The sequence below is a fragment of the Lonchura striata genome, chromosome 3, assembly GCF_050655825.1.
Source record: "Lonchura striata isolate lonStrDom1 chromosome 3, ASM5065582v1, whole genome shotgun sequence".
Lineage (NCBI taxonomy): Eukaryota > Metazoa > Chordata > Aves > Passeriformes > Estrildidae > Lonchura > Lonchura striata.
Window position 1 is genome coordinate 75,987,274 of NC_140705.1, and position 24,109 is coordinate 76,011,382.

The 24,109-nt window shown below is 41.1% G+C and overlaps 1 protein-coding gene across 1 annotated transcript in view; it reads left to right on the forward strand.

Moving 5' to 3' along the window:
- Window positions 1-606: 606 nt before the first annotated feature.
- Window positions 607-24,109, forward strand: part of RPS6KA2 (ribosomal protein S6 kinase A2) — a 279,608-nt gene continuing 256,105 nt past the window's right edge. The window contains exons 1-2 of the mRNA XM_031504319.3: window positions 607-826; window positions 4,026-4,070. Coding sequence (XP_031360179.1) covers window positions 764-826; window positions 4,026-4,070 — 108 coding nt within the window. The 5' untranslated portion in view covers window positions 607-763. The remainder of the gene's footprint in view (window positions 827-4,025; window positions 4,071-24,109) is intronic.

Consider the following 24,109-nt stretch of genomic DNA (forward strand, 5'->3'; position numbering starts at 1 on the left):
CCTGATGAAGTTGCCCAAACAAGTTAAAATGCACATTTTGTCTTAAATTTGAGAAGAATTGAAATCAATATCTGCATAAACCATGGTGTCTGGCAGGTGGGCATTTGGTGTGTTGTCATGCTTAGTAAGGTTGTAACAGTTTATGAGATTTGAAGGAAAAGGAAAGGGCATGTGAATAAACAGACTTTACTACAGGCTTTGTAGTACAGAGGTAATGTAGTAAAGGAAGTGATAGCCAGTTATTTTTAAGACTGGACTAATACTGGGCTTTGTAAACCTTAGATATCCTTCTGTTAGCTGCACATTCTTTCAGGATTCCGGCGTTCTACATAGTGGTTATGGACTAATTGTCCTGCTGCCTCTCCCGCCGGTTCCTCGGGCGGGGCGGCCGGCGGGGGGGCCGCGCCGCCGTTGCCATAGCAGCGCCCGCCGCCGCCGCAGCATCCTCCGCAGCAACTTTCCCCCGGCTTCCGAGAGCCAAGGCGGTCGCGGCGCCGAGAGGGACGGGACGGGGCGGCGAGGGTCCGGCGGCGGAGCGACGGCCGCTGCCTTGTCCTGCCTCCCGCGCCTGCGGAGCGCCCGCGCCCCGCCTGCGGCTCCCCGGGGCAGCGCGGAGCCATTTTGCCGAGCGGGTGGGTGGAGGGTCCCGGTCCCACTCGGCGCCGTGTCCCGAACCCCCCGACACCTTCCCGTCTCCGCTCCCGCTAGCGGCCGACGCGCTCTCCTTGTGCTTGATCCCGTCCTCAGGCAGGAATCGCCCAGCATGCCGATCGCCCACCTGCTGGAGCTATGGAAAGGGATAGAGGTGGAGCCCATGGAGACGGAGGTGAGCGGCAGCGGCTGAGAGGGCGTGCGGCAGCGGCGGTGCTGCCGGTCCCCCTTTCCCGCCGGGGGAAGCACCTCGGTGGTGCCCAAACCTCACGAAATGGGGTGTGACGAGCATCCCTCGTCCGCTCTGCTCGCTGCTGCGGGCGGGGAGCAGGCGAGGCTCGGGAACCTGTTGCCTCGCAGACGGAGCGGTTTGGAGCGGCAGCCGCGGAGCCCGGGCAGTGCGGGATGTTCCGTCCTGTCCTGTCCTGCCCGCCCGGCACCGGGCTCGGGTCGGAACCGTGCCCCGGGGGACTGGGATAGCTGGAAAGCAGAGAGCGTATACAACAGATGGAAAACCCACAAAGTGGGCTGAGTCGTACTCGGACTCGCATTTAAACATGAAGTATGTGATTTGAGGCTATGGACCTCACTTGGGTTCTGATTACCCATTTGCCCATTACCTCTTAGCCTAAGATCTGCTTTCGGGGTCTCACTGGAAACCTAATGCTGTGATAATTAGCTGGCTGCTCTGTTGTGTGTGCTCACAATATGTCTCGCAGTGTTTTCATTACCTGCAGTCTGGGGTTATCTTGTCAAGAAAGGCATCATTCAAGTTCAAGAAGTGCTTGGACAGTGCTCTCAGTCACATGGTGTGGTTCTTGGGGGTGTCTTGTGCAGGAGATGAGCTCTGTAATCCTTGTGGGTTTCCAACCTTCCAGCTTGGGTTATTCTATGGTTTTATGGTTTTTGTACTCTCATGGGACAAGGTAGGTTCCCGAGTATTTCTGGGGCTGTTGAACAGTGCAAAAACCCCAGAGTATTTCAGGTCAATTGTTTGTAGCACACGATGCACATTTGTAGCAGAGATGTGGTAAAAATAGATGAATGAAACTTGTGAGGTGGGGGGGGTGGGGTGTTGGTGATTATTTTTTAACCCCCTATCCCCTTGTTTGATTAAAATACTATAAAAGGGTTTTGCTGAGAGGGAAAGATGGAAGTGTAACTGAGCCAGATGGGTTATGGAGAACACAAAACACTTGACTCAAAAGGAGCTGCTGAACTGCAGGAAAGGTTTAATGCTAGGTGTTAGTTTGTGCATGTTAATAATACAGCAGAATAATAATTCTACCAGCACAGATAATTCTGGAGTCCCTATGTTAAAAAAAAAAAAGCTGTGGGGGGCTTGCAAAGGTTTAAATCATGTAATTCACTTCTGAATACTGTCACTTGTTCCACTTTGTGGGATGCAAGGACTCTGAGGGTTAATAAACAGGTTATAGCTGGGAAACTGTATCATTCCTGTTTTTGTTTTAGAAGTCATCTGACACCTTGTTAAATCACTTTCACAATGAGAAGACTTGTATAGCTATATTTATGGTGAACAGTTTTCTGCTGATCATCATGGAAGTGGTGCTCCCCTCCCAAGTCTACCTTTCTGTTGACTGGTATTCAAAGTGCATATACGTGCCTGTTTTTTTTTTTTTGTTTTTTTTCTTCCTCCTTCCCTCCTTTCTAAAATCGGTTCGTTTTTTGTGTGCCCAGTGTTTTTTTCTTTCTGGCCCAGACAGAAAGCACTTCAGTCATTGCTTTTTCTGTTGTCAATTTCTGGGGAAAACTCCCTTAGATCACAGGGTAAATCCTGCACTAAAGCCCAATGTACATCGCCTGGGGCAATGTCTTTGCATTGTTATCTCTTTCGCTGGTAGAGAACTACTTAGACCTTTCTTTCAGATGAAGCTGTGTGGATCTCCTTACCAAAGATAATTGACCCATTGCAATGATAGTTAATCAGATGTGTGGGCTTGTAGGTTTTGGTGGTGCTATTTTTTTTTTTCTTTCCTACTTGAAACAACAGCATAGCTGAGCTACATTGTTCCATTACTTCCTGAGATTTCACTTGCAAAAAGTTGAGGGTTAAAGAATTGCAGACATAAACTCCTGTAGTTTAGATAGGAAAATATATAAAATACCATTTATTGGCTCTATTTATTGCTGTCTCTAAACACGATAAAGATATGCTATAACTTTAGACCATTTTAGATCATGCTGTAGATAGAATTGCTGAAGTACTGTTTGCTCAAATCTAGTAAAAGCACATAGAAATTAATTTCATCTCTTGTGGACTCTTGTCCATGAAGACATTTTCAAACAGCAGAAACATTTATTCTTTAATGAGCTGAATGTAGCTTAAACACCAGTGGTGGTACTGATTCAAGAGAACTGTCATAGTCTCTGAATCTGTGTGGGATAAAATGTTTTCATGATTGTCTGCAAGTTCTTTTTCATGGAAGCTTGTCACAGTTAGTAGGCAAGGAGGGAGACAGTTTAATTCTTTTATACATATGGACCTCTTTCTCCTTCCCTTTCTTAAAGCCAAAAACCCTTTTAAAACAGACATTTGAGTGCCTGTGCATGACTCAGGTGAATGACTTGCAGATATTAAAGACAGCTTTTATAGTAAATCAATCACTTGATAAGGAAGAGTGCATCAAGGGCATGTTCTGTATTATGTTTGTGAAAAGGAAGATTAGAGTGAAATACTGCTGCTTTCACCTGTTGACTCAGGAGGTCATTAATTGTGTTTGACAAGTAAGCAAGAAAATTGGGATATTTGCTGTTCTTGAATTTCTTTGAGAGTAGGCAAAACTATTGATCCCACTCAAGCTGGATGGATAGGATAGTAAATTACAACCTTGGGAATATTTTTCCCGATAAAGGGTTGTGTGATCAAGCTCTATATAATCTTTCTACCTGTTTTCCAAATGGTTCATCACTTAATGATTTTAAGTAAACACAGCATTTAAATGTAAGCTGAGTGTTTAGAAAATTTGCTCCTATATATACACACATATTCTCTCTTCCCAGTAAGAAATGATGTTCCATTCCTCTAGTTTTTTTCAGTAATAATCTTTTTTTCTTTATAGATTCAATGACAAATTTGGCTTCAACTATTAAACAGAAATTTTAGTAATTCTTTAATTGTGCTTTCTTCTATTAACATATTATAGATCTTGGAGAAAGCAGGTCCCTATGGATTCAAGAGTTAATTTACCTGTGCAAAGTTTGAAGAATTGAACCTGCCTACTATAGTAGGATAAATTGAAAGCAACTTAATTGCCTCAAACTAAATTTACTACATTGTGGCTTAAAATAATCTTTTTTGGTAGTGTATATTTACAGGATTTTTCTTCTCTTTTCTCCTCTCTGTTTACTAGACTGTGGTGGAAGATGCTGCCCTGGATGAAGAACCCATAAAAGAGGTAAATCAGCCGATTCACTGATCACACAAATGTTAACAAATTATTACAATATCACCTTCTGTCTTCATAAAACAAAATGTCTCTGGTACATATTCTTCATGTGCTTGTAGCTTTCAAGATACAAAGCCAACCCATTTTTGGTCTCTTATTACAAGGTCAAGTGAGGAATAAAAAGATGCATCTCAACTAGAGATTGAGGAACTTTATTTTACAGATATTGGCTGTGCATTTTTTTCCAAGAAAGAGCACACAACTTTTTGAGTATATATTTTTACTGCAGAGACCATTTTGTAATGACCTTAAAAGGAGTAGCTGTCTAGTAACAAGGTTTGTGTGTTGTAAATTGTGCATTAGTTAATTCCACTCTTAAATTGAAGTCATTACTGCTTGTTCTCTTGGCTGGCTCTTCACCACAATAAGACTGAGCTAACCCTTTGCTTCAAGTTAATCTGTTGATTATGTTATTGTGGCACTGTACTGTTGTGCTAATTAAGACAGAAAGACAAATCCAAACCTACAGGAAAAGGTAAGTCTTGCCTCAGTGTTTAAATGCCAAATAAGTCATACAAAGATATAAAGCAGGCAAGGTCAAATCATCATTCACTATGATGATGAGCTGAGGGCAAAGCTTGGCACTGGTCCCATGTGTCGGTGCAAAGTGTTGCTGGTTTGTGTAGAGTGACCCAAGGGGTGCTTGATAGATCATCAGCCATTTGCTGATGTCCAGAAGCAAAGCAGACTGAATCCCTTGAGGACTGGAGGGAGGCTGCAGAGATGCATGTCTAAGTAACCACCTTTTGAACATCAACTTCCTGGTATCTCTTACTCCTTGAAATATAAAACTTACCTTTGATGTCTGGGTTTCTGTGCAAGGATGTGGTTTTGGTAATTTTTACTATGTTGAAGGCATAGTTTAACTCCCTAATGATAGGAAGGAGGAAGAACTCTCCGCTTTGATCTATGAAATGAGTGTGACTTCCAAATGGATTTTTTTCCTCTTTCCATTACTATTTCTTGAAAACAGCAGTAAATTACTCTTTAAAAAGCTTGGAGAAGAAATTAAGTGCAGATAGCTTGGTTCATCTCTTTCTTTGAGGCTATGGCTGAAAAGAAAATTTCTGATTTGGGGGGTTTAGGAGGACTCTTTTGTGAATATAGGCTTCATTTCCCAAATTAATTTAAACCTAGTTAATTTCCATTAGGGATGCTTCATATAATTTTTAAGTTTGAAATTTGGCAGAAAAAAGGGCACGTAATAAATGCTAGAAACCTTAATCCTGTGTTCTCATTTTCTGATGTAAACATTGCTGTGTGCAATTTAATATCTATAATGGTGTTTCTTTCTGATTTATTTTCTCCCTTTTTCTGCTGCTGCCATTCTATTACAGCCCTTTGCTGGTTCAGTCTGTAAGCCTCTTCCATTTTCACGGAACTTGTGTTCTGCTGTAGTGGTATTGTAAGAAACAGCAGTCTACTCCTCAGGTGACTGATAGCTATGCTGTGCCCAACACCAAGGAATATTTTTTCGGTTGAGAGATATCGAAGAGTGACTTGAGGAGTGAATTTAAATCATGTAATGCAGTTGTTCATGCCTGCTTAAAGGATGTTTTTGTAAATTTCCTGCCTTAGGCTATGTTGGCCTCCTGGTGTTTATCCCATGCTGTGTATAGTGTGGACAAATGAGATGGTGATAAAATGCATTGTAAACACTGCACTTCTCATTGTTTTCTGAGATCTGATTTTCCTGTTAATGGACAATTTCTTTAAATGTCTTGGGGGCATAAATTAAAGGGGATGTTGGTGAGTGCTCCTGAGACATATCTTGGAGCATTGTGTCATCTCTGCTCTAGAACTGTCACCCAGATTACCGAGGGTTGCTATCAGGGCTTTTCCCTAGGATGAGGAACATCCCACAGACCCTGTTTGTCCTGTCACAAAAGCAAGCAGATAAGTGGATGGAAATTTCCTTAAGAGGATTTTATACTCCTGCAGCATTTTATACTCCTCCCATCTTATGGGATGCAGTTTTTCCTTTAGAGATTCTTTTTGGCAAAATAGCCTTTTCTTGATAGAGAGGGATAAGTCTGACCATCTGTGTTGGATAGAGACCCCAGCGTACTTAAGGGTGATGTGTCCTATGGTCTAATCTAGGTCAAAGTATTGGCATTCTATCTAAACTTTCTTGAAGGTGCAGCTGGTACCAAACTTCTTTGCCACATTTTTCTAAAATGAGTATATGTACAAAACAGCTCGCAGTCCTTTGAAATTGCAACATTCAGAAGCTATCTTGTAACTCTACTTTGAGCTGTTTTATCCTTTCAAGAATATTTGTATCCTCTAGTTTAAATGTTGCATGGGGCTCTTGGGGAAAGTAGAGCAGATATTCAGTGGAAATGCTGATACACAAACAGAATTGCCCAGCAAAACTGAAAATGGCAGTACCTAGGCTGGCTTTTAACTCCTGTGTAGTTTCCAAAGACATGTAACTTCTGCTGATAGTGTGTGCACTGGTGAAAATGTGAGCAATAAAATTGGAGGGAGCAAAGGTGGATGTTCTGTGTGTAGCTCATGATAAGCCCATGTTGCAGGCTCTGCCACTGTCTATAGTGAGGACATGAATTTATTGGACTGTCAATGAAAGATCAAGTTTCTATAACTAATGGCAGTAACAGCCAGTGTGATGCTTTTTAGGAACTGAAGGAAAACTGCATTGAATGATCCCTATGAGGAAAACATGAAACCTGCACATCAGTGGAAATATTTGTTGCTCTAGTGCTAATGTTATCAGGGCAATAAATATTCATGGCAACATAAAAACCTGATATTTTCTATCAAAAACATGGAAAAATAGATGTTGGAAGGTGCCTCTGGAGGTCATCTAGCCCAACCTTCCCTTCCTTGCTGAAAGCAGTGTCAGTGGTGGGAAAGTGCTTGTTACTGCATCTAGTTGTGCCTTGAGTGGACTCTACAAACAAGCTTGGAACCTGGTTCTAGCATTTGATCACCTTAAGAGGAAAACAAAACATTAATGTCTAACATTTCCTGTATTTTGGTTTGTGCTCACTGCCTTCTGTCACTTCACTGGAGATACCATTGCAAAGAGTCTTGTTCTGTCATTTTTATTTTCTCTCTTTGGGTATTTATATATGTGACTAAGACACATTCTCCATTCTTGTCTCCTGCATTGTCTTCTTCAGGGTGTACAATTCTAGGTTTCTCAGAATCTTTTCTGTAGGTCAGAACTGCTCTTCCATTGTTTATTTTTTTGGTGATTCACCTTCACTTGTTCCAGTAGGTTAATGTCTTTTTTTTTTTTTTTTTGAACAGAATAAACCCAGAACAGGGCATCACTCCAGATGTCTTAGCAGTGCTGAATGGAAGAGAAGGATCATTCCACCAGACCTGCTGGCAACACCTTCTCTAATGCAGCCCAGAGTGCTGTCAACTTTCTTTGCCAGCTGGCTCAATTTAACTTTTCCACCAGGATGCCCAGGTCTTTCTCTGCAAAGATGATTTCTGGCTATGTAGCCCCTAGCCTGTAGCATAGGGTTATTTTTCTTGAGGTACAGAATGTTGCACGTTCCTTTGCCAGACTTCAGGATAACACTGTTGGCCAGTTTCTTCAGTCAGCAGAAGTCCCTCTGGACACAGCTCAACTCTCTGGTGTTACCAGCTGTTACTGCATTTTGTAGCATCTGCAAACTTGTAATGTGTATACTCTGCCCAATCATCCAAATGTTTAATGAATATGTTAAATAATCCAAGGCCCAGTGTTGATCCCTCAGGTATGCCAGTGACTGATTCCAACAGAACTTTGTGCTGATCACAACCCTCTGGGTATTGTAGTTCAGTTTTTGATCCATCTCACTGTTCGCTTATCTGATTCAATCATTCCTTCTACTATTTGAGATGGTGTAGAAGACAGTGTCAAAATTCTTACTTGAAGCCTGCACCTTCATTCTTCAAAATGGTGAAGGCTGTCAGGTTGTTTAAGCACAATTTTCCTCTTCACAAATCTGTGGTGACTACAGCAAATAATTTTCTTGCCATTCATATGCTTGTGAATTCTTTCTAGAGTGATTTGATTCATCACCCTTTCAAGTACTGAGGTGAAGCTGACTGACTTGCAATTTGCTGGATCTTCCTTCTTGAAAAGAGGAACTATGTCCTTTCTCACACTTCTCAAGAAGCTTTTCCAATTGCTTCCATTGCTTTTCCAATGTGTCTTCAGAGTACTGAAGTGGCCACACAATTATATTGGTCAGTTCCCTCAGCATTAGTGGATGTATTATGTCATAGTCCCACATTCTTTTTTGCAGGGTGTTGTGTTTGTTTAAATGCCCCCTAACTTGACCCTCCTTCACTAAAGCCAAATCCTTCTTCCCCACCTTTTTTCAGGAGCTTGGGAGTCCTAAAGGCTCAGAATTACCAGTAAAGACCATGGCAAAGAAAGTATTGGGTACCTCGGCCTCCTTGTATCTTTTGTCACCATATCTCCATCCCCGCTCAGTAGCAGGACTAAAGGTTGCTGCTGGAACTATAGCAGTCTTTGTTGCTCTCTATCTCTGTTGCCAGATGGAATTGCATATGGGCTTCGGCTTTCCTGACACCCCAACTACATGCCTAATCATCTTCATGCTGCTCCTGGACACTTGTTTCCTCCATTTAGATATACTTCTCTTGCAGGTCTGAGGTTTGTCAGATGCTCCTTTTTCATTCCTGCAGGCCTTTGGATGCCTTTGCATGATTTTTTTTTTTTTGTTGGTCAGGGTGGCCAAATCCTGAGCTAGGAGGAGAGGTGATCCTTGAAAATTATCCAGCTGTCCTGTACCCCTCTTTCTGCCACGGGATTCATCCAAGCAGGTACCTGAAGGGAACAAAATCTGTTCTGATGAAATCTGCAATTGTGACCTTGACTTTTGCTTTGCTCTTTTGTCTTGGGATCCTTAGTTTCTTCTCATGATAACTGCAAGGAAAACTGCTCTGGAACTTCAGTCTTGACCAGTTCCTTCTTGTTTGTAAGGATCAGGTCCAGCAGAACAACTTCCCTTATTGGCTTGTTAATGACCTGTATCAAGAATTTGTCAATGCAGCAGTCTCTTGGATTGCTTTTGATTTTCAGAAGATAAGAGAGTATATAAAGTGGATTCTTTGAGGATTAGGATCTGCGCATATGAGGCTTCTTCTTGTTGCCTGAAGAAAGCCTCTGCTTATTCCTGGACAGGTTGTCTGCAGTGGGGACCTGCCACAGTGCTGAGCCACATCTAGGCCAGCATAATGCTGAGCCACCAGCAGCAGCACCTCTTTCAAAGGGACTGGAATCATATTCAGCTACACAGACAATAGGGAGTGCTTCCAGGCTGTTTGTTGTGATTTCCACTAGGATTATGTCAAAACAGCTTAACCAGTGCACACCAACACTAGAGTTGCTGATGTATCTATTTGTCTCATGAAAAAAACAGCAGTGAACTTAAAGCAGGTCAGAACATTCTGGTTTGCCAGTAAAAGTTGTTTTTCTTGCAAAGTTGGAGAGCTGGTAGTTCTTATTTTTCCCAGTAGTATCTGCTGAACTTCCACTTGTCTCCCACCTCAATTAATTAAAGGTATGCAGCTGGTATGCAGTGTTCAATCCATTATAAAACTAGTTGTATGTTGGTGATGATTTTTAATAGCAATTATAAATGACTGAACAGCAAAGGAAAAAATCGACATCTCTGTGGTTGAGCTTGTAGGTCACAGATTAATATGAGTGCTGAGATCTTTCAAACAGAATGACTTAATTTTTCTGCTGCTTTGTGAGTTGTGTTTTAGTTGTCAGGAATGATCACAGAACACAAGACATTTCTTGGTATATATGTTTACACAAGAAGTCTGTACCTTTTTAAAAAACTTGGCCTGCAAGAGGAGCTTATCATGTCTGGGAAAAACAAATAGGAAGCTTATTGTCAAATGTGCCATACCACAAAGTGTAGAGAAGTACAATTTTGTAATGTGATGTAAAAAACTTTTGAGGAGGGAAGCCTGGTTTGGGTTGCTAGATGACAGCAACATGTTTACTGAACATACTGGGATTTTTTCTTCCTCCAAAAAGCCAAGCAACCAAACCCATCAACAACCAAACACTCAGAATTAAGGAACCTTGTTTAAGAAAAAGGTTTGAAGTAATATTTTTTTTTTTTTGTATCAAATAATGCTTTATAATCACAGTATGTAATTGTAAGTTCAGATATCATGCTACACACCTTTATAAAAGAACTATTTGTAGGCATCTATCAGGGATGACTTTTTTTCCTCTCTATACAAATAGATGCTCAGTGAACTCAAATACAGGCCCTGATTGGAAAATTATGACCTTGCACAGAATCTTACACAATTGCACTGGTGATGTATTTAAGAAACAAATTATTTCTCCTTTCCATGTTATTTGAGCATGTGCTGTAGGCAGTGTAAGCTGTTTTACTTAAGATTTTTCATTTAAAAAAAGTAATCCCTAGTATTTGGTAGGTAATAACTTGTAAATTGATTTTTAGAAACTGTTTTAATTCCCAAAATGTATTAATCTACAGTGCCTATCATCTAACACTTAAAAAGAGTAAATAACTGTGATTTGTTTTGGAATGAAGTAGATCAGGCTACCAACAGAATATTGGTTTCTATTTAACTCCATGAAAAATAGTGTATAAAAGCATGTGTCCTTGATAAAGATTAAAGGTTTTGTCATTAAATTTGGGTGGCTAAAATGTGAGAGGGGACAGCTGGGATCATGGAATGAATGAAATGTCTCTTCCTTCTCTTGCACCCCAGAGCCTGTGTTCAGAATCCCAGCAATGAAAGAGAAGCTGATAGGGCAACAGCTATGCTACTCTTATTGAAATAGAATTTTGTTACTTATGATTCCTTGTAAATTGGTTTCTTGTTGTCACTGTCTCAACTGAATTAATGCAGACATAGGGGAGATATCAATATAAAAGGAAAGCCTATTATTTTTCCACTTTTTTCTTTGTCCCCTTGTATGTTTCATAAAGCAACCAGAGACACAGAGAACTTCAAATTTTGGAAGTAACCAGTGTGTAGAAAAACTTATTACATTATCTGAAAGACTTCTGACATTAGAACTTAAATGTAAGTTTAGCAACATATTTATAATTATATATGATATCCCATTCATATTACACTTTTTGGTTCTAGCTGTTATTGCACCATCACTATTACTGGTTTTAATTACTGCTTTCAGACAGTGTGCTGTTGTGGCTCTGATGCATTAGAGAGAAGATAACAGCACTTTAAAAGAACTTCTCCAAAACCCTTTTCAGGTGTTTTCAACCTCTCTGGCTCTCTGCATCCTTTGCTAAATGCTGCTGTCTGTGGTGAGTGGCAACTTTCATTGAAACTGTTCTCTCTGTGGCCAAAGGGTGACAGATTCTGTTTCTTGCAAACCTTAGTCTTTCAGAAGCAAAAATGGACTCTGTCTCTGTATCTCTTGAGACCTAAAGGATGGGTTTTTAGTTGGTAGAGGAAGTCACTGATAATTTTAGTTGGCAGCAGAGCTTCCCTTGAGATAACAGTTGATGCTCCCTCGTACTGAAGTGTAACTTCTACATCTGTTTGCCTTGATCTTCTTGAACTTTTATTGAATCAGGACCTTGATGTGATGATGATTTTATCTCTATTCTTGATACTCCAGTAAGTGCTGGTGCAGTGGGGTGGTGCAACCTGCAGATTTCAGGGACAATGCATGGGAGATGTGGGTTTTGTTGGTGTGTTCTATTGTGTGTTGGATTTTTAAGCTTGCAGTGTTTAGTGATGGAACAAACAGCTAAGCAAGCAGATTTTTTTTGCTAAGTGGACACTAAAATGACCAATTCCAATTTAATCAATTAGATAGACACATGGATGCACAGAAAGTATACTGTATTTGGAAGCTTTTAACACAAATGTTGCGGACTGCACTGCAGTGGTCACAACTGAGTAAATGTCACGCTGAAGAGGGAAAAGAGGTTCTGACAGTATTTGCAAGATGTAAAACGCTTCATGGAATTAGGCTGCTTGATTTTGAACAAGAGTTATTACTTAAGAAAGATGAAAGTTTATCTGGGGAAAACCATTCCCTCATGAAAGAATCTTATACCATAATGGCTGTTGGTGCCCAAGAGCATGCTGGCTGGGAGTGAATTTTCATCAGGAGAGATGAGTCACTTGGCAGTCCCCAGAGTCAAGGATAAATTGTTTCTGTGACGAGTATGGTGCCTCCTAGAGAAATGTGTTATTTAAAATAGAAACAAACTACAATTTACATGCAGATGGTTACAACTCTAGGGTGGAAAAAATCAGTTTATCTTCATTACAATGAATTTATAATTCATTTTACACTTGTTTTGCTTTTTTTCCCTACTAGATTGCTCTAATTTTCTTGCTCACTCCGCGGTTTCTCTCCTAAGAACATAGTGTTTTGTATTGAATGAGACTTATTTCTTTGAATCTTCTGCTCTTCTGTGCTGCCACTTCCAAGGTTAATAAATAACTTTCACCATAAGGAAAAGCAATATGACAAAGAAGCAAGATGGGCACTGTTATTTTGGAAGACAGTCTTCCTCTGAATGCTTTCTTCCAAGATTGATGGGAAAAATCAGAAGGTAGCTCTAAATAAAAAAAAATTAAAAATATATTCTCAAATGGGCATGATTAGACACAGAAGAATTGTTGTTATTGGAGATGTCAAATATTAAGCTTCTGTTTCTAGGTAGTTATGTGCTTCATGGGCAGTTTATTTTTTTTAAGACTTGATTAGTTTTCCCTGCTGACTAGAAAGGGAGCTTTTGGTAATAAATTAGTCTGGCTGCATTTTGAATGATAAATGAATTACACTTGCACAAGTTTTGTGTTTATAGAATGTGTGATCAGTACTCAGGTATGCTTACTGCACTCAGCTTTCACAAAGATTAAATTGACATTTACAAGTGGCATGTGAAGTATTCAGAGCAGCAACAAAAACAACACTGCATAAGTTTTGTAAGTAAAGAAGGAAGGCAAATTGCCTCTTCTCAAGCACTTGGGTGCTTAAAACTACCAGATGCTTTGTCTCATTCAGCCAGTCATTTCTGAGAGGTGGCCACAAAAGTCATGTTGTGTATCACCTCTGTGGAACAGGGCTGCTTCAACACCAGCAAAGTGTGGGGCAGAATATAAAGACCTAATGTCTAGGGTTGCAGTGGGTGTTTTTACAATATTGTGTCTCTGAAGTTAACTGCAAGTTACCAGCTGTTCAAAACTTTGGTCCAGCATCTATGTAAAATTCCTAGTACATCTAAGTTTCTTCAAGTGTAGGTATCATGATCAAATGACCTCTTTGTAATTACATGAGGTAGAAATCTGAAGTCTTCTAAAAATTTCAGTTTTGGATATGAGGAATTTTGTAAATGACAAGTTCTGCTCCTGCTCAGACTTATCTCATCAAAAGTGGCTGTGGATTTCTTGATTGCTATTTTAGTCTATATTTTGTATATGTTTTCTGCCGTTTTTAATTGTGTGTGATCAGTAATTACAGTGATTACTAGGTTTGTTTAGTCTGGTCTAGAAGAATTCTTTCTGATAGCAAACATCAACTAAAAAGAAAGTGTAGAGGATTCCAACTAGCTTTCACATATATGATGGCTGATGGAATCACAGTCTATCTCTTTCATTGGTGTCTTCTGTTATTTGGGATTGTCTAGGTGTCAAGTCTGCAGATCAGGCATATTTATTAATATTTAGCACTTGAACAAGCTTTTGTATACTAGCAACCACAGTTCTCACCTCCAGTAATCAGCAACTGAGAGGTCCTCAGTAATTATTTGTGGAGTTGCATTATTTGTATGTTTTATTATTCCTGTATTATGTATTGGTTTACAACTTGGTTTATCCCCAGTTTTCCCGCCTTGTCCTCCCTTCCCGCCTTTCCAGTATCTATCCATCACCCTGGAAGAGGTGCAGTCTTTCCCTTTACCCTTCCCAGGTGCCTTGTTTGTCACTCGGTGCCCCTTCCCATCCATCCAGAAGCTTCCACCTTGGGCACCGGGTGATTGGGCGAGGACCTGGGGCCCCTCTCATATCCTTCCCCCATTGGACCACGTTGTATCACCCCATCCCGGAGCCACTCCCTACCCCTATCCCCATTGGTTACTGGTCTTCCCCTCCCTTACAGTTTATAAGCCAGTGCAAGCACCTTGTGCTCGTTCCTGTTGGCTGGCACCGTTCTGGAATATTTGGCCCCGTTGGGCTACAATAAACTCGGACTTAGCCCCCAACAGGATCCACTCTTCATTTACCACCACGAGGCTTGCTAGCGCTGCCCGGGACCCACGAAGGCACTCTCCAAATCCCAGCTGGGAGCAGCGGAGGGTGCCTCAATCGCCCGCCCTCGCCCCAGGACGAGAGCTAGCCGGGGCTGAGATCAGGGATCTGGGGCGGGAGCGTGGCAATTATTAATCTAAAACTCTATCTTTTCAGTTCAATTCTCAATTTAACTGAGGCAAAAAGGTAATATGAATATTTAACAATACCTCTTGTAGAAGGAAACATTGCAAACAGAACAGTGAGCAGTATGATACTGTTAAAGCAGATATACTGTTGTGCATGAGACCTGTTATTTGAGTGGATTGCTTCCTGGTTTGTGCTATTAATCATGCATGTTTAGTTGGTATAATCTGCATTTTTCTACAAAAAGTGTTCTATTATGATGAACTGTCTTGAGAGACTTTGTACAGTATATATTACAGCAGCTTTTAATGTATTTTGTTTTATTTCTTTTTTAAGAAAGCTAAGGTTTGTGAGTCACCCTTCCTATAAAGAAAGCTGTTACAACAGAATTAAACTGCATAAGTAATGTTTTGGTTACGTCAGTGAGCCACCTCTGAGTGTCTGTCATCTGGAAACTGTTTCTGAAATTCTGCTTGAAATGCTGCAGCAGGGGTCTTGAAGGCTACTCTGAGCACTCTGCACAGCTGAATAGGGAGGGCACAGTGAGGGATGTGTTGTTTATGATTTTAGTTAAAGTCTTTGAAATCCTTGGTCTCTTCAACTCTTTCAAGTTAGTTTGGGAAGCTCCTTAGAAAGGGCAGTGTTGCAGTAGAAGGAGGGCTGGCTTCTGTTCCTAAAATGAAAGCTAGAGCACGGGGATGCTTATTGAATCCCAGCTTCCTAACTGCAATATTCCTGACTGCACCTGACACAGCAGGGCTCTGAGGTGAGGTCTGCTTGGAGCCTGTCCTGCAGCAGCACTGCAGAGCTGTTTGCAGAGGTGGAGAGGATGGGTTTTCTCCAGAGGGAAGTTTTCCTAGGGCAGCATCTTTTGGGCTGTCCTGTTTGTCAGGAGTCTTGGTCCCTTGGCTCTGTGGTTGCCAAGCCAGGGCAGGGCCCTATCCCAGCAGGGCTGTGTGCTGGGTAGCTTGTTGTACACAGGTGTTCTTGGTTCTCCACAGATGCCTAAAGCAGTCTCTTGTACTGTTAGAAGCCAAATACTTGAAAGTGAAAATCCTGAATGCCTAAGGCATTTGCCAGGTATGTATAATTCTGTTAACTTTTAGGAGAAAACTGAAGAATCCTTCATTCTCAGTTCAAACTAATTTCTTTGAAATTTGTTAGGCTGTAGATTACATACATAGGGCACACCTAACCCAAAGAGTAGTCAGAAGATCTGTCAAGGTAGGAGTTTTGTGGTGTGTGCCTGCATTTATTTCTATCTGATTGGTTTAGTCTCTTCAATTTCCTGCTGTTGGTTTTTCCTAGCCTGGCATAAGATTTTATCACACTTTAGGGAGAGGAATGTAGCCCTGAAGCTCCAGAGTATGCATCTGGTTTCACAGAGAGATTTCCTCTGGAAATGGTGTATGAGAAGCAATCCTGCTGCAGATATTAATATGTTTCTGTGGATGACAGTCTTGTTGAGTGAAAGGAAGAGTCATGTAGCTCAGAGATCTGAATGGTATTTGTCAGTTTGCAGTCTGTAGTTTACTTCTGTAGACAGACAAGATAAGTGATCAAATCCTATGAATATCCGATTCCAGTATCCAACAAATATATAAGCAGTAAAGCACAATACTAAATAATTATTACTTGATATCCAGGCTTGATGCACATCGTGTACAACATTGTTGCAGAGGTAAAGGTGAATGAAAAGGTATAAGAAGGTTCCCTGCTTACTTACTGGTTTGAATCAGGCTTGGTTTGGGGTTGCATGAAGATTTCTGCTATCTGATAACTCAGTGTCGGTAGCTATGGTGAGGAGCTCAGCAATGTTCGGATTAATAGTGTGGAAATGGTTGAAGAATTAATCTTTCCTTCTACAAGGTAGGCGTTGCCACCTGAAGCCTCAAGTGCATTAGTGGGACAAGTCTTGAAAGTCAGTACAACCTCTGCCACAAGTATCTCTCTTCCGAGCTACGTGTTTAACACCAGTGCCCTTAGACTAGGAGAGGGCAGTAACTGCATCTGGCAGGATGTTTCTTAATGGTCTCAACTTGACCAAGGAAGCAAATCTGAGCATGCCTGTGAAAGACCTAATCTACTGCTGTAATGGGGACCTCTGATCATCTTGCACCTCTGTTCTGCCGAATGTATGCCCTCAGCTGTACAGCTTTGTCCTGGCTGAAATGATAACAGTGAGATCTTGACTGTGTGAAGATTGTCTGTGTACCCTTGTCCAAGACTGTAAGCTAGTCATCCTGCAGGTCCGGATGTTGAGGACGGAGAGGCATACACTAATAATTGTACATATTTCCTATTATAAGAGTGCAAAGGACAATGACTGTGTTTTACTTGGGTTTCCTTGCAACCAGCTAGTGGTGTGTATGGTTTTTTCCCATGTGCTACTGCTTTACTATTTTTTTAAGGGCATGTTGGAAGCTGATTTATAGCACATCTTGTGGGGAGTGCTGGACTCCAGGATGGCCTGGATGGATGGAGACAAGAGATCTCTGAAGTCTGGTCTTAGAATATGTGGTTTATTATACAGGGTAAAGGGCCCTGCTTGGAGTTGCCAGGTGCAGCTCATGGCAGGCTCTAGGGAGTGGGGGCAGGGAGAGGCAACAGGCAGAGGATGGTAGGAGAGGGTCCCAAGGGGAAGTTCCAAGAGCATGTCCTGTACCTCGGGCGCTCCTTATCAGGGGACTTCAAGGTGGGCTGGAACAAGGCTTGGGCCAATGGGGTCACAGACACCTGATGATTCAGGGGAGGGTTACAGGTGTGGGATGAACCATACATTGTGCGGTGAGAGAGAACAGTCCATTTAACCTTTGGGCCTATCTGTAGGTCAAGGGCATTGTTTAATCAGAAGGGGGGATTGCCTTCATCCTGGCTGTACTACTGCTTTCTAGTTGTTCAGCAACTAAGGTTTGGTATCTCAAAACTTGTTCTCGTCTCAATTTTCTAAATCTTTTGCCAGGCAATCATATTTATAAGGCTTTCCTAGTTCATCTTCCCCAACAAAATCTAATGGATGTTCTGTGGATCCTTCAAAATTAAATGTCTGTTGTACATTTTTTCTGTGGTCTTGTGGGACCTCAGAACTCTCTTATTTACTTTAGCTCATTGCTGCCAGCAGTGGGAGTAGGCAACCTGTGGTCAACAGGATAACACATATATGTGCATAATGGTTTTTATTTCAGCATCAGGACTGTTTTGTGCAAGTTTGATCTCTTTTACTAGTACTCTGTCTCAATAAAGGAGCTCAGGATACTGCAGTGTATAATATGTCAGGTAACAGCATGATAACCACCAAGTACATACAGTGATGTGCACAATGATGACACAGAAGTTGTGCTAATGACACCATTACCTAGGCGTCTTTGTCCTCCGTGTTCCATCCTTTGTTGGAAGAAGGCATCTTTCTTTGCATTAGGCACAGAAGCGGGGAGCAGTAGAGCAGTGTTGCAGGGTCAGCTGGCAGCACAGCGAGGATGAGCAGAGGGCTTGATTCCAGTGCCTCAGCAGCGACTGGCTGGTGCAGCCTCTGGGCTTCGGGTCAAGGCAGTTCTCTTCTGCCTCCCCCTTGCTTCCTATCTGTGCTCTGATGGCCTATGAAGTGAGGAGTATCCTCCTGGATCCCTGCTTCAGCAAGTCACTGTTCAGCTCCAGAAGTAAGCAGTTAACTTCTTGCGTTGCCTTGAGTTTGCTCCTGTGATCTAGCTTCCATGATTCATACTCCTGCTTGCCAACTGGAGTTAGTGTAAGGCTTAATTAAATGTGTAAAACATTTTGAACTTAGTGAGTCATTTTCCTGAAATATGCTGCATGTAGTTGGCAGAATTGCCCACCTTTTTGGTTCTCAGAGCCAGCTTTGAATAAAGAATTGACTTTGAGCAGGTGAAGTATTTGGTGTGCATACTGTCAGCCTTGAAGCATCTGTGTAAAAAGAACATTTAATAATTTAAAAATGCTCAAGATGAACAGATGTATACTTAGTGTGCAAATTAAGAACATGTTTTTTTTTTGTTTGCTTTGTGTTATAAAATTTGGAAACCCCAGAGACTTTGATGTCTGGGTAAGGATTATACAATCCTATGATGAAGAAACTAGGCTGAATCCAGTTCTTGTCCCTGGAGTCCTCCAGGTTTCTGGAATTGAAGAACTGATCTTTATTCCAGACAGGTAAGCAGGAGTTCTCATGCACATTAGAAGATCAGCCAGGAATCTCTGACATTGTTATACTTGGATCCTCATTTTGGCTTCTCTAACTCTTTGGTTTTGCAGTAAGCTCATTTGTGAATGTAGCTTTGTGAATATTTTCAGATGTAACTGACAAGGAACAAAAAACTTTCTGGAATGTCTGAATTGGGAGAAAATATTAAGTTCAGCTTCTGCATGGAATAACTGTTAATCTCTTTTGTTAATCTCTTTGCATGGTGAGTCACTGTTGTGACAGATTAGATCAGTACAAAATTATCGTTCTTTAGTCTTATTCTTACAGGTTTTGCCTAGTCCTACTTTTTTAAACTATTCTCCTAAGTTGCTCTATCAGCTTTTGGGGGAAACTTTGACCAAGCTTCTTTGAAAAGCCTGCAATATGCATTTAGTTCAACTCCCATAGACTGGAAAATATTGGGGGCATCTGAGCTTTTCATATTGAACTTTTCTAATAGTATAGATGCTAATTAATGGTGCACTGAGCTCTGATTGCAGGTACAGAGTGGTTTGGTATGGCAACTAATTGCTTCTCTTGCCCACGAAATGCTTTAAAGCAGGGTTCACGTTCTGGAATATCTAGAGTTACAGCAAGTTCTTGCTGCAGGTTTTTAGTGATGACTCCATCCATTTGCCAGGTTCGGTGCTGTGACTGTGGTGGTTCTGGGAAGGTGCTGTAAAGGCATCAGCATGGCATGTTTTAAACTGGTTCTTAACTCCCACCCACTGTGCCTGGAGTTGAAGGTCTCCTGCCTATTGCAGAGTGGGTTGAAGCAGGCTTAAAAACCAGAAATGCCTTCCATGTTGCTTTTATGCTATTTTGTGTGGGTTTTATGATTGTGTGGGGTTTTTGTTATTTTTTGAGGGGATGTGTATAGTTTTATTTATTTTGGTGGGGGATGGGTTTGGTGTTTAGTGGGTTTTTTTTTAAGTAGTCTGTATCTGGTACCTGTTCTCTAAATACTGCTACCAATCTTTGACTTCAAGGCATTACAACTCTTTCATTGCATTTCTAAGTATCTTGGTGGCCTTTAAAAGTGCATTGCAAGTATAGTTACAGGCAACAAGTGGCAAAACAACTGTTACGATCTACTTGGTGGCTTAAACAACTGTGACTATCAGAGAACACTTTGTGAGCCTTCTTTTCCACTGGCTTTCCTTATGACCTAATTGTAAATGTTGGGTATAGGTGCTTCTGGAAACTTCTTCTTTGCTGTAGATATTAAAGGAGAAAGCTTGTCAATCTACAGGGCTTCCTCTTAAATTTGATATTTTGTGCCTGGCATAGCTTTCCTTACACTTGCTGAAAGTCTTGGACTTCATTTAGACTGCTAAAAAGCCAGCTATATGCTTACTTACATGTCACTGACCAGCAAGAAAAGCATGTGTGCAGACCAAGTGCTTCTAATGTACCTGTGAGGCTGATTTTAACAGAGAATTTTCCCCTTGAGAAGACATATGGATTCTCAGCTATACAGCTTGAATGAGGTGAGGCCCTGGGAGATAAATGGATCATTAAAATACTGTTTTGCCTAGCTTGTTCCTTCTGCCTGTTTTTTATTCTTTAACTAATGTGGATGGGCCCTGCATGAAGAGTTGGAAGAGCTGCTTTTTATGAGATGAACCAGCCCTGGGTTCCTGGCTGACAGCTGTGGGAAGCATATAATGGCACAATAAATGCTGTAGGAGGCAGATGCTGACAGCATGAGAAGCAGCATAAGTCTCTAGCTGTCTGGAAATAATGGCTTGTGCAATTCTGAGCAGGAAATCTACTTGGATTAGGGTGTTTCTTTCATAATAATAAAAAACCCTGGAAGATGGGGGAGCACCTGCAAATCCTTGTCAGCAAAGAATACAAGTGCTGAATGCCTTCCCTGTGGTATCTGCAGGGTGATTACAGTCTGAACCTCTATCTGCAGCTGACAGGGAAATTGGACTTTTTATCACAGGGAATGGAGAAACCCTCTGAGATTTGTGATTTTGATTTATTTTCTTGCCAGAGTATCCGGAGATGTTTTGGAAAAACTGGGGAAGCTCTTCTTGCACTGTTTCTTTTAGCTGTTATTTCTTTGGGAGTTATACTTAGGAATCATGCAATGTCCAGATATACTGTTGATCACTTGAATTTAGGGTCACTAACTTGCATTGTTAAAATTGTCTTTCAACCTCTGTAAAAATAAAAGTAATATTATCTAGTAGAACTGATATTTTTTCTGTTAGGCTTTCCACAGATGAGCAAGATAAATGTTTTCAGAAAATACAATGGAAACTGGAATTTGACCTGTCTTGTGACTGTGTAATTTAAAGATAAGAAATAATGGAAGATTAGCTTACTGGGGTTGGGAATGCATAGCGTTTTGTTCATAAATCTCATTGCTTATTTTTTCATCAGCACCAAACTCCCCTTTAGCCCTGTATCTGGCATAGGGTCTGTTTCTGGGCCTGAATAGCAGATTTTCCTGATGAAACTCCTGTCTGAAGACTGCATGTTGCAGCTTTTTAAGGGAGAGATAGTTGTCCTCTCTTTGAGGAAAGGAGACCTGCCTTGGGGCCCAAAGTTTGACATGGAAACTTCAATAATAAGTTATTTCCCCTCCTGTTATTGTCCTTATGAATTGGGAAAAAGAGTTTTGCATGTTGTTTATGGAGGGTCAGGTGACTGCTGATCTGGGCGCCCAAATCTACCTGCACATTGTGTATGGCAAGTTATTGTGATCAAATGATCTATTCAAGACTGAAATGAATAACCTAATGGTTTCTTCTTTCTGAAACATTTTTGATTCATATATAGCAGTATAAATACTAGACTAAATCTGAGAAATAGAAGTGAAAGATCTTGGTGTGTGACTGTTCCACTTCTTACAACAAAACCAATGAGTGAGACCAGAATCAACTTTCCTCATGACTTGAAGAAATGGAATGAGCATAACTCCTTCCCCAGGCGAATGTCTTGAGGAGACTGACTGCCCTCTTCTGCTTCAGTCTGTGTGAATTAGCAGAAATATCCAGTGACTGAAGATGGTGCCAGCTCTATACAAGGGATTAAATAATTTTCATTGTGTTGCTGTGGCACTACATGAAATTTCACAGGCTTGCCAGAACTTAGTGTTCTGATGGGTAGATGTGAATTTTGTTTAAGTAAAGCAGAGATTTGGGTTTGAGTATCACCCTGATGACATGAATTCAGACAAAGTGACCTTTGTAGCATAATGTGATACTTGGAAACATTAATAGGCAAAAGGGCCAAATGAAGCCAAGTGCCTGCTGGGCCCCTCTGTTTGTGGTATAGGAAGTGTTGCCTTTCCTGTCTTGTGTCTACATTAGTCACAAACATCTTGAGTAACTGGGTTGTGGGTTTGGGGTGGTTTTTGTTGTTGTTTTTTTTTTTTTTTTTTTTTTTTATGCGGGTGATGTGGAGATGACTCAGGTACACTGTTTGCATTTTGTGTCTTTTATCTGAATACATCATATTCTTGTAGAGTGCACACTGAAATAATTTCAGATAACATGATGTGCATTTCCTACCAGGTGTTGCTCTGCAGCTGGTTGTGATATTACTGCAGCTGTGGGACTGAAAGGTTCAGTATCAGGAGTAGATATGTGATGACAGCATTGAGCTTTAGCTAATGTGTGTACTCTTTGTGGAGACCTTAACCCATACTGCCTAGGATGTATTGCAACATTTTCTTGAACTAGCTAGAATGAAGCTGGCAAATAAACTGCAATCCCATCTCCTGAATGGGATGGGGACATGACTGCATGACATGACAAGACCATCCCAGCTTTACAAGAACACATTTTAAAGACAAAACATGTAGTTGGTTAATATTTGTTAATGAGAACAGAAAGCTGTTTTTATTCTTTTTCTGTGACCACTATGCAAGCCTGACATTGAGTAATCTCGAAGGAAAAAACAGTGCTTTGGGAATACCTGTTCCCTGTAACCCTACATGCCTGCACCCAGCCATACTGGGGCAGGACTGACACCTAGTGTGGGCTGGGTAGAACTGAACATTCAGCTCACCAAGCTGAATTAAAAAGCTCAATTAAATTTACTTTAAGCTTTGGATGTCGCAAAGCTTTTAATACGTAAGTTTTCAGTTTGGACATCTCGCAGCTCATCTTCCCAACTGCTAGCAGAGATGCTGCTGTAGTGAGGAACCTTGGCAGCTGGAAGGTGTGGTCTCTTTTTTACCTGACTTCCTTTCTCAACTGGCTGATTTTAGGCCATCAGACACACTTCTGCATTATGTAAGATAGTCATTCACTGTATTTTCTACAGATGTAACTGCCTCAGTGATGTTACTGTCATAATTTAGGCATTGGGAATTGTGCTTATACTGCTGGCATTAATGCAATACTGTGCCTTTTAATAAGTGATAACTCTTGAGTGTCTTACCCTCTTGAAAAGAGAACAGGTCTTGGAAGGTTAAAACCAATCCAAAAAGGGTGAAACTTAACCATGGCTATTATGAATTTCTAGTATTGAACTTCAGCTGCTCCAAAGCTTCCAGATAATTTTTTTTCATATCTGTGTTTTGAACTGCTGTGATGTGTCTTGCATTGCCATATTATAATAACCTGGATGTTGTGTAATTCTGTTGCAGATGGTAATGCAGAGTTTTGTCACATGTGTAATAATTTACTTTTTTTTTTGTTGCAAGACTTTAATTGTCTAGGTAGACACACCCTAGTCAAATATTCAAAGAAACAGATATCCCTTGTTCCAGCTCCTGCCTCTGAAACATGCCTCAGTTTATAACTATCTCATTTCTGCTGCAGTGTCTGAGTGAAATCTTACTTTAGACTGACTTCTTTGGGCATGTAGGTCATCTGTGTTCCCTTGTTAGTGCTTGCTTCCAACCCAAGTGATTTTATCAATGTGGATTTTAGCCTGTTTCCCCCTTGCTCTTGCTTTGAACAGTGAAGAAGAATAATTCTGTTTCTTAAATTATAGTCTGCTATTTCAATGGAAGGCTGAAGGGGAGATGCTGGTTGTTTCTTAACCAAATAAGAAGCCACACTTTCAACTCCAGTATTTGGAACACTATCGCAGCAATGTTGCAGTCCACAGTAACTGTGGTGCAGCACAGGGATCTGACAGGGAGACTGGCCCCTAGGTAGCCTGAGTACAGCTGTAGTTTAACTTGGACAGGGTTGGCATGCAATTTGGGCTGCTGTAACTAGCAGACATGTTAGTCCCAGTGTCATAGACCTCAGTTCAGGTCCATGGAAAGCTGACCTGAAAGCAGGCATTTGGATATTTGTGGAATATGCATTCATTTTAAATCTTTAAATTTCTTAGTCTTGGAAGTTACATCTTTTAATTCTGCTTGTGAGATCTATAGGACCTTATTTTAAGGAGCAGAAGCAGTGCCACACAG